At 33.4% G+C, this 12,762-nt stretch overlaps 1 protein-coding gene across 1 annotated transcript; it reads right to left on the minus strand.

The window, feature by feature from the left end:
- Positions 1-1,274: 1,274 nt before the first annotated feature.
- On the minus strand, positions 1,275-12,501 carry LOC147075947 (uncharacterized). The gene is made up of 6 exons (XM_085942272.1): positions 12,323-12,501; positions 11,982-12,233; positions 6,649-6,775; positions 4,868-4,996; positions 3,995-4,265; positions 1,275-3,094 (listed from the first exon to the last, which is right to left on the minus strand). Exons 1-6 carry the CDS (start codon positions 12,376-12,378, stop codon positions 2,973-2,975), a joined length of 957 nt encoding a protein of 318 aa, XP_085798398.1. The 5' UTR covers positions 12,379-12,501; the 3' UTR covers positions 1,275-2,972.
- Positions 12,502-12,762: the final 261 nt, after the last annotated feature.

Below are 12,762 nucleotides of genomic sequence, written 5' to 3' on the forward strand. Positions count from 1 at the left end.
ATGAAACCATTAGTATAATTTATTACGAGATAATTTTTGTAAAATATTCACGATAAAAAATTATATTGATAATCTCTGTGATCCCAAATTTGACAAGAATTAGGCATTTTATTATTCAAAAAATCGGCAAGATTAACACATTTGAAGATGATTCTAAAGATACTTATTATAAGCTATGTCTTTGACCATTCAAGTGTGATAAACATCTTATGAATAATGATTGCTTTATAATAATTATTGACCTAAGAATAAGGTAGTGTTTTTTTGAAATACGCCATTTCTTTTGTCATTCCCTAGTGGTTAAGCTACAACATACGGCCGTAGCCATAAATTGACAAACTATAATTAAAGTAGGGAGTAAAATTATGTTAACGCGCGTGTTTGAACATGTACCTAACCGATTTTTTTTTAAACGGTACATGTTCAAACACGCGCGTCAATATCATTTTACTCCCTACTTCAATTATAGTTTGTCAATTTATGGCTACGGCCATATTTTGTAGCTTAACCACTGGGGAATGACAAAAGAAATGGCGTATTTCAAAAAAACACTACCTTAGGTCAATAATTATTATAAAGCAATCATTATTCATAAGATGTTTATCACACTTGAATGGTCAAAGACATAGCTTATAATAAGTATCTTTAGAATCATCTTCAAATGTGTTAATCTTGCCGATTTTTTGAATAATAAAATGCCTAATTCTTGTCAAATTTGGGATCACAGAGATTATCAATATAATTTTTTATCGTGAGTATTTTACAAAAATTATCTCGTAATAAATTATACTAACAGTTTCATAAATGCGTTTAAAAATTAATAAACGTAAAAAATCTTAACACCACTGCACAGTTATGTACCGAAATATGACTATATTCTAAAACATTAGAGCGAGAGGTTTAAAAGAATACTATTTTATGTAACAAAAATACTTTATGCAGTCATCAAATGTTTAAAATAACTATAAAGGATAATAAGGCTTCAAAATTATATAAATAGATTATCTACAACGTTTAAGGAGTGTCCAGGATCATGGTTTGAAAATACAATAAAAACTCAATTTTGACCTACGACGAGCATGTGGGCCGTTAATAGTAATTTTATACTCTAATAGGAAATATAGTCAATTCGTCATATTGGAATAATGGTGCATTATATCCACCATTTAGATATTTACAGGTTAATATAAAAAATACTGCAATATTTTGTGCTAGTAGGCTTGAATAACCCAGAGTTTTAATTGAAATTATACAGATGTCATTGCTTAATTTTTATATGCACACAAATAAGTATCGATTTCAATTATTTTTCACAGTAATTGGGTGGTTAATTTTATTACATAATCGTTTCAGTCTTCGTCACTGGTATTATTTTTTAAAGTAAGTGGTAAATAATCGCTTGTTAAAGTCTTCACCACTGGTAGACATAGTGCCGTATAATTCCATATGACCAATTAGAGGGCTATTATTAAATGATAGTTCAGGAGTATTTTTCAATGCCACATTCATTGTGATATTTATGGTAATATCTCAAATCTCCACCTTTAGGCAATGTAGCTGCTTGAGCGCGGCAATCAGACAACAGCGACAGCCATAATTACTTACTTCCATATTGATGACATTTCGAACTTGAGCCAATGAGACAGATGACACTACTGCTTTTGTACCGGTAGTGCCTTCTGCCTATTAGATGCTTGCATTATGACAAGGCACCTTACGAAGGCTCAGAGCACTGAGCTTCGAGAACAGATCGTCAGCTGAATGCAGAACTAATCCAACTCACATTTGAAATATTTTACAGAAGTTTTCTTTCAAACATCTTATATAAGTTATTTATATAGACACATTTATGCATCATTATTTTCATCAATACATCTATTCAATTCTAAACTATCCTAAACGCCAAACCATAAAATGAGCAGGAAAGCGAAATTTAGAAATTACAAACCTATACTTAATTCGATTTTAGTTCTGTAATACCGAAATATTAAAAAAAAAAATTGTGTTTCAAATTACAATTTATTTTAGAGAATTATTTCTTAATTTCAAATTTATGAAAAATTCAAACCATTGGCAAATAATGTCACTTAAAATACTTAAGAAGTGGCTTGAAAATAATTTTTTCTTAAATTCAATATACTGTACGAAAACATTTTCTTGGCTACGTTTCCAGGCGCTGTTGTTTACTAAATGGGAGGAGCTTATAATGGAATTGCGGTTAAAAATGGGCGGAGCATGTTAGTTCACAGTTTTGACATGAAGCCAAGAAAATGTTTTTGCACAGTAATCCTATGCATTTAAGTTTATAGAGAAATGTTGGAAATTTTATAGAGAATTGGTTGATGTAAAAAAACGTATTTGAAAAATTAGCGTTTAAGATAGTTTAGAATTGAATAGACGAATAGTCCTACTAAAATATGTATACATTTATCTAAACAAATAATAAATAATTGAAGTAGGTTGTTTCGAAGAACTCCATTCTGAAATATTTTAAATGTGAGTTTGAATAGTTCTGCATTCAGTTAACGAGATGTTTGCGACGGATACTGAGTATGTGGTGGTGAGGAGATAAGAGTGTAGACTAAGCAGCCTCTCATCCCACAAAGAATGAAGAAGTGACGTTGGACCTGGCTCGGCCACGTGCTGCAGACGCCTGAAGAGAATCTCACCCTGGCTTGTCTGTTCTTAAGTCAATCAGAATTCGGCGTTCTGGAAGACCGCTAAATACTATTCTACAGAGTGTATACAGATGAGCTACTGAAGACTGGCGAGCAACAGGGATTCCTGGATGCGGCATGTGGTGTACATATGCTTCAACTAAGGGGTTGACATGGTTAAGAAGAAGTATTTTCTGATGACAGGTGTTGCTGCGCTCAAACAGTAAGATTTATTGACAACATAGTATCAAATAATTATAATTATGGGAACATGATAATACCTTTTGTTACTTATAGTTGTTTATAATTTTTATATTATGTGTGATTTTTTTTGACAGCATGGATGGCATAATTGATGGAGGTATCTGAACACCAGTACCATGAGTTGTTCAAACATAAATATAACATGCCGTGCACCATTTTTGTTTTACAATCGCCTGAAAAGAAATAAAAAATATCGATTATTATTCTGAAAAGAAAGAATCAAAATTTTTGATACTCATTTAGTCGATACTACCTGACCATGGCATACCCGGTGAAGCTGTGCGACCTGGAATACGCCGATGGTGCTGTCCTATTCGACAACTCAATCGAGGGTATTCAAGAGACAATCGACAGGCTGCATGACAATTCGTTTTGCGTCTGTACCTGTTTTCATCCAGACTTCCTTCTGATTAGCGACGGGAAAAACATTGAGTGTCGACAGCTTCAAATACCTGGGGGTACACATCACGGGAGATGGCATTATGCAAAGAGATCTCACTATCCAAATGGGAATGGCTGGAGCAACATTCAACTATATGCGGAGTTTCTGAGACTCATGACTGTACTCGGTTAAAACCAAATGCCGCCTATTTGACGCTTGCATTCTGACAGTGCTGTTTCATAGCAACTGTATACTGAGCCTCGAGAACAGATGTTTGCGACGGATACTAAGTATGCGTATGACTTTACGAGTAATGGGGAGATAAGAGAATGAACTAAGCAGTCTCTCATCATGCTGAGAGTGAAGAGGTGACGTTGGACCTGGCTCGGTCATGTGCTACAGACGCCAGGAGAGAGCTTCAACCTGGCTTGTCTGTTCTTTAAGCCAACCGGATTTTAGTATCCTGGAAGGGCGCTAAATATTATTTACAGGGTGTATACGGCGGAGATACGGGATGCTGGTATGTCTTGAAATGACGCGAGAATACTAGATAGTGAAGGATTCTCAGAGGCACCGCGTGGTGTCCATATGCTCCAGCTAAGCAACGACCATGGCTGAAGAGAAGATTAATCTCCAAGAAACTAAACTACTTGTAACTGTAATAAATGGTATGATTACAATAGTTACTCACATTTTTCTAACATTTTGATCAAATCTCTTGGTGAAATGAACTTCTCCCAGTGGTGAGTACCGGTAGGAACAATCTTTAAGACCCCTTCGGCTATAATGATCCCTCCGAACCACGACAGGTTGGTTTGATTGATTGTTGACAGAAAGACGGAACCGTTGGGTTTGAGTGCTCTGCTGCATGCTTCCAGGAACAGCTCCTTATTCTCCACGTGTTCGATGACTTCTGAAGCCACTACTGCGTCATATTCTTCACGATGAACCTCACTATAAGCCTGAAGAAAATAAATAAAATAATATGATAAAACTATTTTGATTCCCCTCTTTAAAGTAAAACTTTTTTACAGTTTAAATTTCTAGGTTAAAATCTCAGTTTTAATACGAGAATAATCTGCGATGTCGGTTAGTAATTAAGGAATTATTTGATGCCTACCTTAATTTAATATATTAAAACCGATAGCCAACATTATAATGCAATTCGATAAGTATTCCATGCAACAACTACTAGTTAAAATCATTGTAATTAACTAAGATGCCCGTAGCTTAATTGGAAAAGCATACTGGCGCGAATCCAACAGATATAAGTCCCATCGGGTGTCGTATTTTTTTTCTACAGTATGATATTTTCTAGTGTGTATATGCATGAGATGTTTTCAAATTATGTATATTCAATATATAGATTGAATAAAAAATAAAAGTTTATTATGTTCTATGTTCATCTTTTCACAACCTACTTTGAAGAAGTTTTACTTTAACAGTTCGTGCCCAGCACATACATACACAAATACTAATTTTTGTTTCATCGTGCTACTGGCCTTACATTAACATTCTTGCACAGGAACGAATTCATTTATTAATATTATTATTATTTATGAACCTCAATGGTATCGTGCACATAGTTGAGGTCATGCTTCACCGTAGATTGAGCGGAGTGATCGCGTGCCAAAGTTATCAAGAGCTCACTGGCGTCCAAGCCCGTAACCGACGCCCCGAGTCTCGACAGTGGCTGGAATAGAAACAAAACATTGTATTTACTTATTTAAAAAGACACATTGAGCACATAACAAATCATTAATTGAAAACGTTCACATGACATTTTGAATAAAAAGTACAGGTAAATCAACTTGGTAAAGAAAAAAACAAACAACTAACAAAAGTAACCTGTTATACCACACCTGCGCATCTATTCTATACACAAGACTGCTATCGGCAGCTATCGAGGGTAGTTTTGTATCAAAGTATTCGCACTTATTGTAACAATTACAATTATTTTATTTAACAGCACCTCTCTTGGCTGTGCTAAATTTTAGAGCGAGATAGACAGTTTTGTTTGATTAGACGGCTAACTTATTGTAACAATTATAATACTTCGATACAAACATATGAAAAACTACCCTCGATAACTGCGGATAGCAGTCTTGTCTATAGAATAGATGTGCTGGTAGGGTAAGCCAGTTCCCATTCATTTTGTGTTCAAATTTGTGGCAAATAGTGGACGTGAGACAATGGAGATCAGAAATAAATAGTGTACACTAAACTTTGTCAGTCAAACTTACATATTATTTGTTTATATTGAACTAAGAATACAAATTGCAGATTATGTTTGTTAGTTTTTAAAATTCAATTACTTAAACCCTTGAGAAAACCAATTTTTTTATTTGAAATAGTGATGGGAAATTTAAAATTATATTATATAATATAGCAATGGGATTCATAAAAATGTGTTTCTAGGCTCTACTGAAGTCCCTTACTGGGTTTTGGATTTTGACAGCCGTACATTGCGTGCGTTTATTCAAATAAATTGCTCATAAAACCACTGTTAAATGATTTAAAGTTTATATTAACTTTAAAAAAATTGAGTGCATCACTTCTTCTTTTGCCATATCCGCCCCTTAACTGGAGCATATGGACACCACGCGGCGCCTCCAAGAATCCCTGTCGCTCGTCAGTCTTCTTGCTTCGTTCCAGGTCAAACCAGCATCCCGGAATCCAGTCGGCTTGAAGAACAGGCAAGCCAGGTTGAAGTTCTCTTCTGGCATCCGCAGCACATGGCTGAGCCAGGTCCAACGTCGCCTCTTCACTTTCAGCGTGATGAGAGGCTGCTTGGTGCGTTCTCTTATCTCTTCGTTGCTCCTAAGTCATACCACCGCACACCCAGTATTCGAAGCTCAGTATACGGTTGCTCTGAGCCTTCGTAAGGTGCCATGATTCGCTACCGTAAAGCAGCACCGTCAGAATGCAAGCGTCGAATAGGCGGCATTTGGTTTTGACCGAGTACAATCGTGAGTCCCAGACATTCCGCATCGAGTTGAATGTTGCTCCAGCTATTCCCATTCGGATAGCAAGCTCTATCTGCAAAATGCCATCTCCTGTGATGTGTACCCCCAGGTACTTGAAGCTGTCGACGCTCTCGATGTTTTGTCCGTCGCTAATCAGAGGGAAATCTGGATGAGGACAGGTGCTATTACACAAGACGTTGGTTTTCTTTGCGTTGGTTTGAAAATCAGAGAGGAGTTGTTATGCAACCTACATTACTTATTTTTAAACTAACATGACGTGAATCCTTCATTTATATATTATATTGCATTCTCGCATGTCCTCAGAAAAAATGAACGATTATAACCTAATATGAAAGTGAAATAGGCGTTGTGTAATTACCTCTGATAGGATTCCGCCTCCGCAGCCCACTTCTAGGATCTTTACTCCTCGTAATGGAGAGGGGGTATCCCTTTGATCTGCAATACTTAGGCATTTCTCCAACAGACCATCTCGAATAAATGGAACTCTGCAAATAAATTTAAGAAAGGCTATTATGTAAAAGACAAGACAAACAAGTGTGGTGAAGTATTTATACTACCATCTTTATACATAAAGTGGCAACACATTTATATTACAAAGTAAGTTATCTATGATTTATGTATCAAATGCACAGTGTCTTGCCTTTGGACAGTCATCAATAATTGGGGATAAGTATGACATATACGCCTGAACAATCCGTACACTTTCTAAAAGAGATTTGTGTCATTATGATATCATGTGATTATATATTAATATTTATAAAATGGTCATATAATATTATTTAAAGTCTCATAATTTTAATAATAAATTTAGAATAATCCTAAATTTCAGTACAAGAGATATTCGTGGTTATTGCGTTTATAAATTTTTTTTTTGTTTACATAAATATTATTACTTATTTAAATATATTCAGTAAAACTCTCTATCGTAGTTTGGAATTGACCTGTAATTTGAAAGAAATTGCAACATTTTGCAATCCATATTTGCCACGACGTTGACGTTCCACGATGAGTTTGTATATTATAAACACAAGTCGTACCATTTAATAAAATACTAAAATACATAGAAAAATTACCATTTTTTTTTTTAAATTACAGAATACCTATGATTATTATGATAACACTTAGCACTCAAAGATGTCAGGCATTAATAACCTAATCTAAAATAATAATTAGTTTCAACATTGTGTTATAGTTCTTATTTTAAATTAAAATACTAAAATATTGTAAACACATCCCATTTTGAAACCAAATTTTGTATATTAACAACTATATGGGAGAGTAATAGATTTTCGGGTTTTCACCGGGTGTTATCATCCCTCTTTCCTCTAAGTTTCGGGCTCATTGCAGAGGCTATTCTCAAGAAATACAAACAACCGTGAAAGTCTTAAACGTTATAATACAGTCGAACTCAGTTATTACGATCACGGATATAGCGAGATCTCAGATGTAATGAGGAAACATTCGTTGACATTTTAGTTTATGATTTTCTCCATACATTTATTCACTTTTAAAACAAGCTACTTATCGGGTATACCGAGCAAAAATAATGTCGAAATTTTTCTTAAAACGGTTAATGTGTCGATCGTTTAAAAACGTTTTCGACCTTAAGCAATAAAATCCGACCGTAGACCGATGCCGCCGGGATCGGATTACGTTTATGACACTAGTTAAGTGTCTAAGTACCTAATTGGTGTTTCCGCCGACAACATTGAAAAAGTATCCAAGCTGAAGTCAGTAGGTACCTATTAGCGTTCATTACAATAAAGTGTACTTTTGTAGTTTATGAATGGCATGCTTGTATCAGGGAAAAAGGTGTTTTTTACTGGTTCTCCGTCGTCTTTATCTGTCAGTCGCCATTTTGGAATCCAGCTATCTTTATGTCATAGAATTACAGTGAGTGGTCAAAGACATTATAGTATTTCGGTAAAAATTATAGGACGTGTTGAAAGTTGAAGTTTTTTGTTTGTCACATAAACATAACGGAGAATTCGAGAAATTCCGATCCGAGAAATTGCCCTTCTTTATTTAAACACCTCTTACGACTGATAAATGCTAACACCGGCCGCCTTCATTAACTGTCACGTTAGTTTTTTAGAGTATACAACACAAGACTACGTCCATAGACTAATATCGCACACCGAGATCTTATATTATTTATATTGTATAGATTATACTTACTACGTCCCTCGCTTCACGTTATTACGATTTGCTTTGATTGAAGTACGAACATTTTACGGAACTTTAAACATCGACAATATAGACAACTTTTGAATGCAATGAAATAAGCAATGGGGAATATTCGCACAACCGGCGAATTCAATTAATTCCATTTTTCAAAATTGTGGTATTTTTGACATACTATACTTTTTTAATAGTACGCGGACGAAAATATTACTTTTATAATAGTACGCGAACCAAAATGTACTATGATTATAGTTCAGTTGGCAACACTGCGCTCACTGACAGATAACAGCGAGCCGTGGCGGAGAACCAGTAAAAAGACCCGGGAAAAATTCTAATTGTGTATTTTTGTTTCAATTGCGACTTTTTGTGTTATGTGACCGCTCATTTAAGAATAACGGTTCTATATATTATGTTTATCCTGGATACAGTGGCAAAGACATTTTGAAAATAGTTGATATACTAGATTATTTCTTAGTTTGGGTTAGTTTAGGTTAGGTTAGTGATACACCCCTGTTACAGGCGAGGTTCTCCCGGTGTAAAATAATCATTTAGTAGTCATAAGTCGAAACGTAACCCTGACCTCTAGAAACGGCTTCATAAAACATCTAATCTGATTCCTTGCTCAACTACGTAATTTTATTTTTTTTATTCATAAGTAAAGGCCTTCGTCCGGTGTGTGAAAATCACATATTGGGCGGAGGTGTAATTAAGATAAATTTAATTTAATTTAAAAAGTGTAAATGATGATGGATGAAAGAGATAATTTTAAGACTAAATATAAGTATTCATATATAATAAATTTTGCCGCGCTTGCCGGCAACGTTTAAATTTCCACGCGCCTGCGCCGGGGTGGTCCTCGTGATTCGTCAAATCAAAAGCATCACGCGATAAAATTTGGCCAATCACGAGAGTCCTTTTTGCTGGACGGCGTGGGTACGCGAAATTTGAAAAAGAAAAAGAAAGTTAGTAAGCGTCCCTTTTCCAACATGTACGGACCTGCGAAACTTATTGTTAAAACAAAATATATAAACGTGTAAAGAAAATGTAAATTATAAGAGAATACCAAGTTACGCACGAGACAGACGTGGTTTCATTCAATTTCTCCTCAATTTAAAATATCTTTTTTTTTGTGAATCCGGGGTTCTATGGACACCTGAGCTAGCCACTGGAACCCCGGGTATCTCATTAGGTTATCCTAACTAATAATCCAGTATATCGGCTATTGTCAAAATGTGTTTGCCGCTGTATCCAGGATAACCGACTTGTACCAAAATACCTATTCTTTGATATATAACGAGTAATGCATTACGAGCAAATTCAGTCGGTCCCATAAGGTAAATGTACCAATTTCCGTCACTGCTCCAATTATCGGCAATTTTAGAAGAAATTCAAAAAAATAAGAATGGCAAGACTTCTATGGTTGTAAAAATGTGTTATCCGAAATCCACATTTCGTATGCGATAGAAAGATACAAAGTTTTTGTTAAATGCTTGTAAGTACTTCGTGAAATTTGATAGTTTTCTGCCACATGTCGAGTGATTTAGACCTACTGTGATATTTGAGACAAAAGCTTGACAAGTAAGTAAACATTTCGAATATTTAGTGTTAAGCATTTTAAAACGTTTTTTAAACTGAAGTATTAGATGTATGGTTATATTTTAATATTTAAATTGTTTTTTTGCCGAAATTGTAAAATATTTTGTGTGTTTAGCGGTTAGTTTATCTAAAAATCAAGTAAATTTTGCTGCCGGTAATTGGCACCGATACGATTTGCATTTGTTCTTATTATCGGCAAAAAGCCGATAATAGGGATATGCAAACAAACTTTTAAAAGCACATTATTGTTGGATAGAAATTAAATAATTTAATATTTTAAAATCTTTTTAAATTATTTAAATATTAATTAATCGCCTGGCTAATTTTCGGCACACCAAATTTATATCAGGAGAATCAGAAATAATCTTTTAAAATTGAATAATAACTTTAAAAATTTGGTGTGCCGTTAATTAGCACATAGTGTGCCGGTAATAAGAGATATCGATCATTATGCAAAAATATTAAATACTGTTATTAAATTATTTTTGATTACACAAGTAGCAGATATTTTAGGAAGAAATACTGTTCCTTCTTAATTTAAAACTTTTTAAAATAAAATATAAATTATAGTTTACTTTATAAAATACGATTACAATGTATGCCGATAATAAGCATGAATGGTGCCGATAATTGGAACATTTTTATTTTAATGATGAAGAAGGTGCGAAAATTATACAGCCGGCACCCGCTTTAAAATAAAATTCTTTAATATTCTATAAACAATAATAAAAATGTCAAGTGAACTCATTAAGTCAATTAGTGAACTAGTCCTGTCAAACAAAGGGTCACTGTATTCATTATTGTCAGCTTAATCTAAACATTCAGTTGTTATCAACTTAAATTTGAAAAGAAAAGAAACTCATTGTTTATTAAAATACATAATATTAAAAACGTAATTCTGTCAGTGATAAAAAAATGTCACAAGTTAGTTAAGTACTTAATAATTACGAAATTTCGTGAATAAATATTTTTTTTTCACTGAAAACCATTTAATGGCTATGTGCTAAGATTACCTTGTAAAACAACATGTTTTTCACATTAATAAAATAATGGATTCTGAATTTACACGAATGACAAGTAAATGAACCCTTGATTGACATCCACTGCAATTTGTGTCAGTACATTTGGAGTTTTTGGGTATTTCCACAACTTAAACTTTGGGTTTTGCCTCCATCAGTAAATTTGCAGGTTTTTGCCTACTTAATTGCAGTCATTAAATTTATTACTTTCCAAGAAAATAAGTAAGTATTTTGCTATTATTTATTTCGATTTATATGGATAAAAATGGCCTTTGGGACCAAATTCCATTTCGAATTACGAAATAACGAATATTTCGATTTATAACGAACTTTTTGTATGAAAAATGATTCTTGGGGGTTAAAATTGAATTGATTTATCGATTTTTGAATTATCGAGGTTCTACTGTATATATTATATTGTAGCAAAATATGAATGAAGAAAAATACAAATGTTACTTACAAAGTAATTGTTGTACTTACCTACATTTTTTAAACTTATGTTTTCAGTTAAGTTTTTTTAACTTTATAGAAATGTCCTGTATAAGTTTAGTTGTGCCGATAATACGAACATAAGGTGCCGGAAATTAGTACCTAAATTTAATTCAGGTGCCGATAATAGGACCAATTGGCCTTATGTTGTTAAAACATAAAAAAAATAATAATTAACTTAAAATATTGTTGATATTGAACTTTTTTATTGTTAACAATATTTGTAAATATAAATACAAAAAAAGAAATATACAAATATATTTAAGCTGAGCCTATTATTTTGATCTCATGACCACATTTTCCTTCTGGTGCCGATAATTGGTACATTTACCTTATTCCTCGTAATAACCAAGTTCGACTGTATATAGGAAAGATTTAAGATTCAAATTATCTAAATATTTACCTTAAATCATTCAGTGAGTGTAGTGCCTTCATTGGTCCAGTTGTGCTCCACCAATCATTTGCTAAGCCAGCATGCAGTTCGATTTCTTTACTATCCACAGTTGTTTTTTGTTCGCCATTAAAAGCTTCTTGAGCAAACTTTGGATCACTTTTCTCGTTGACGACAGTTTTATTTTGTTGATTGGTATTAGTAGATATGGGACGGAATTTATTGGCTTTTTGGTTGATGTGACTAATCACTGAGAGTCGTCCTCTAAAATTAAATAAACAATATCAAATGAGAAGGACATTATAATTCCGTATGACAGGAATATATATTTAGAATTAAATACAACTACAAACCTTTCACATACTGATAAAGATCCCTGAGATAATTTACTCAAGATTCTTGACGTCATATTTGAATTTTCCTTTATTACTAACAATAAATACTACAAACTTTTATTGGAGAGATGGAAAGGTGGACGATTTAATTTTGACGTAACGAAAATATTTTGACATTTAAAATTTTTATTCATCTAAAAAGTTTAGGGCTACTCACTAAGGAATAAATTTAAAACTACAACTTACACTATTCATACTACCTACCTACATATAAAATAAATAGTTTATTGTTGTTAAAAATCAAATTTACATATAAATATACCGTGAATGTTGTTCACATTTATTTATTTAGTATTCATTAGTAAATCACAGAATATAAAGTGGTTTTTGTATAAATTTACCAAAATAGCACAGATTGTTTATGATTATAATCGTAAATTGATAACAAAATTGAAAAT

Source organism: Rhyacophila brunnea, unplaced genomic scaffold (genome assembly GCF_057557595.1).
Source record: "Rhyacophila brunnea isolate RB1 unplaced genomic scaffold, BYU_Rbru_1.0 scaffold_14, whole genome shotgun sequence".
Classification (NCBI taxonomy): domain Eukaryota; kingdom Metazoa; phylum Arthropoda; class Insecta; order Trichoptera; family Rhyacophilidae; genus Rhyacophila; species Rhyacophila brunnea.

Bases quoted from the DNA above. Each gene is read 5' to 3' on its own strand.
- LOC147075947 (XM_085942272.1), bottom strand. From the start codon at position 12,378: ATGACGTCAAGAATCTTGAGTAAATTATCTCAGGGATCTTTATCAGTA. The intron at 6,776-11,981 runs GTAAATATTTAG...ATTTATTTGCAG, and splicing joins CACTCACTGAATGATTTAAG to AGTTCCATTTATTCGAGATG. The intron at 4,266-4,867 runs GTTCATAAATAA...TATTTTCTTCAG, and splicing joins ATGTGCACGATACCATTGAG to GCTTATAGTGAGGTTCATCG.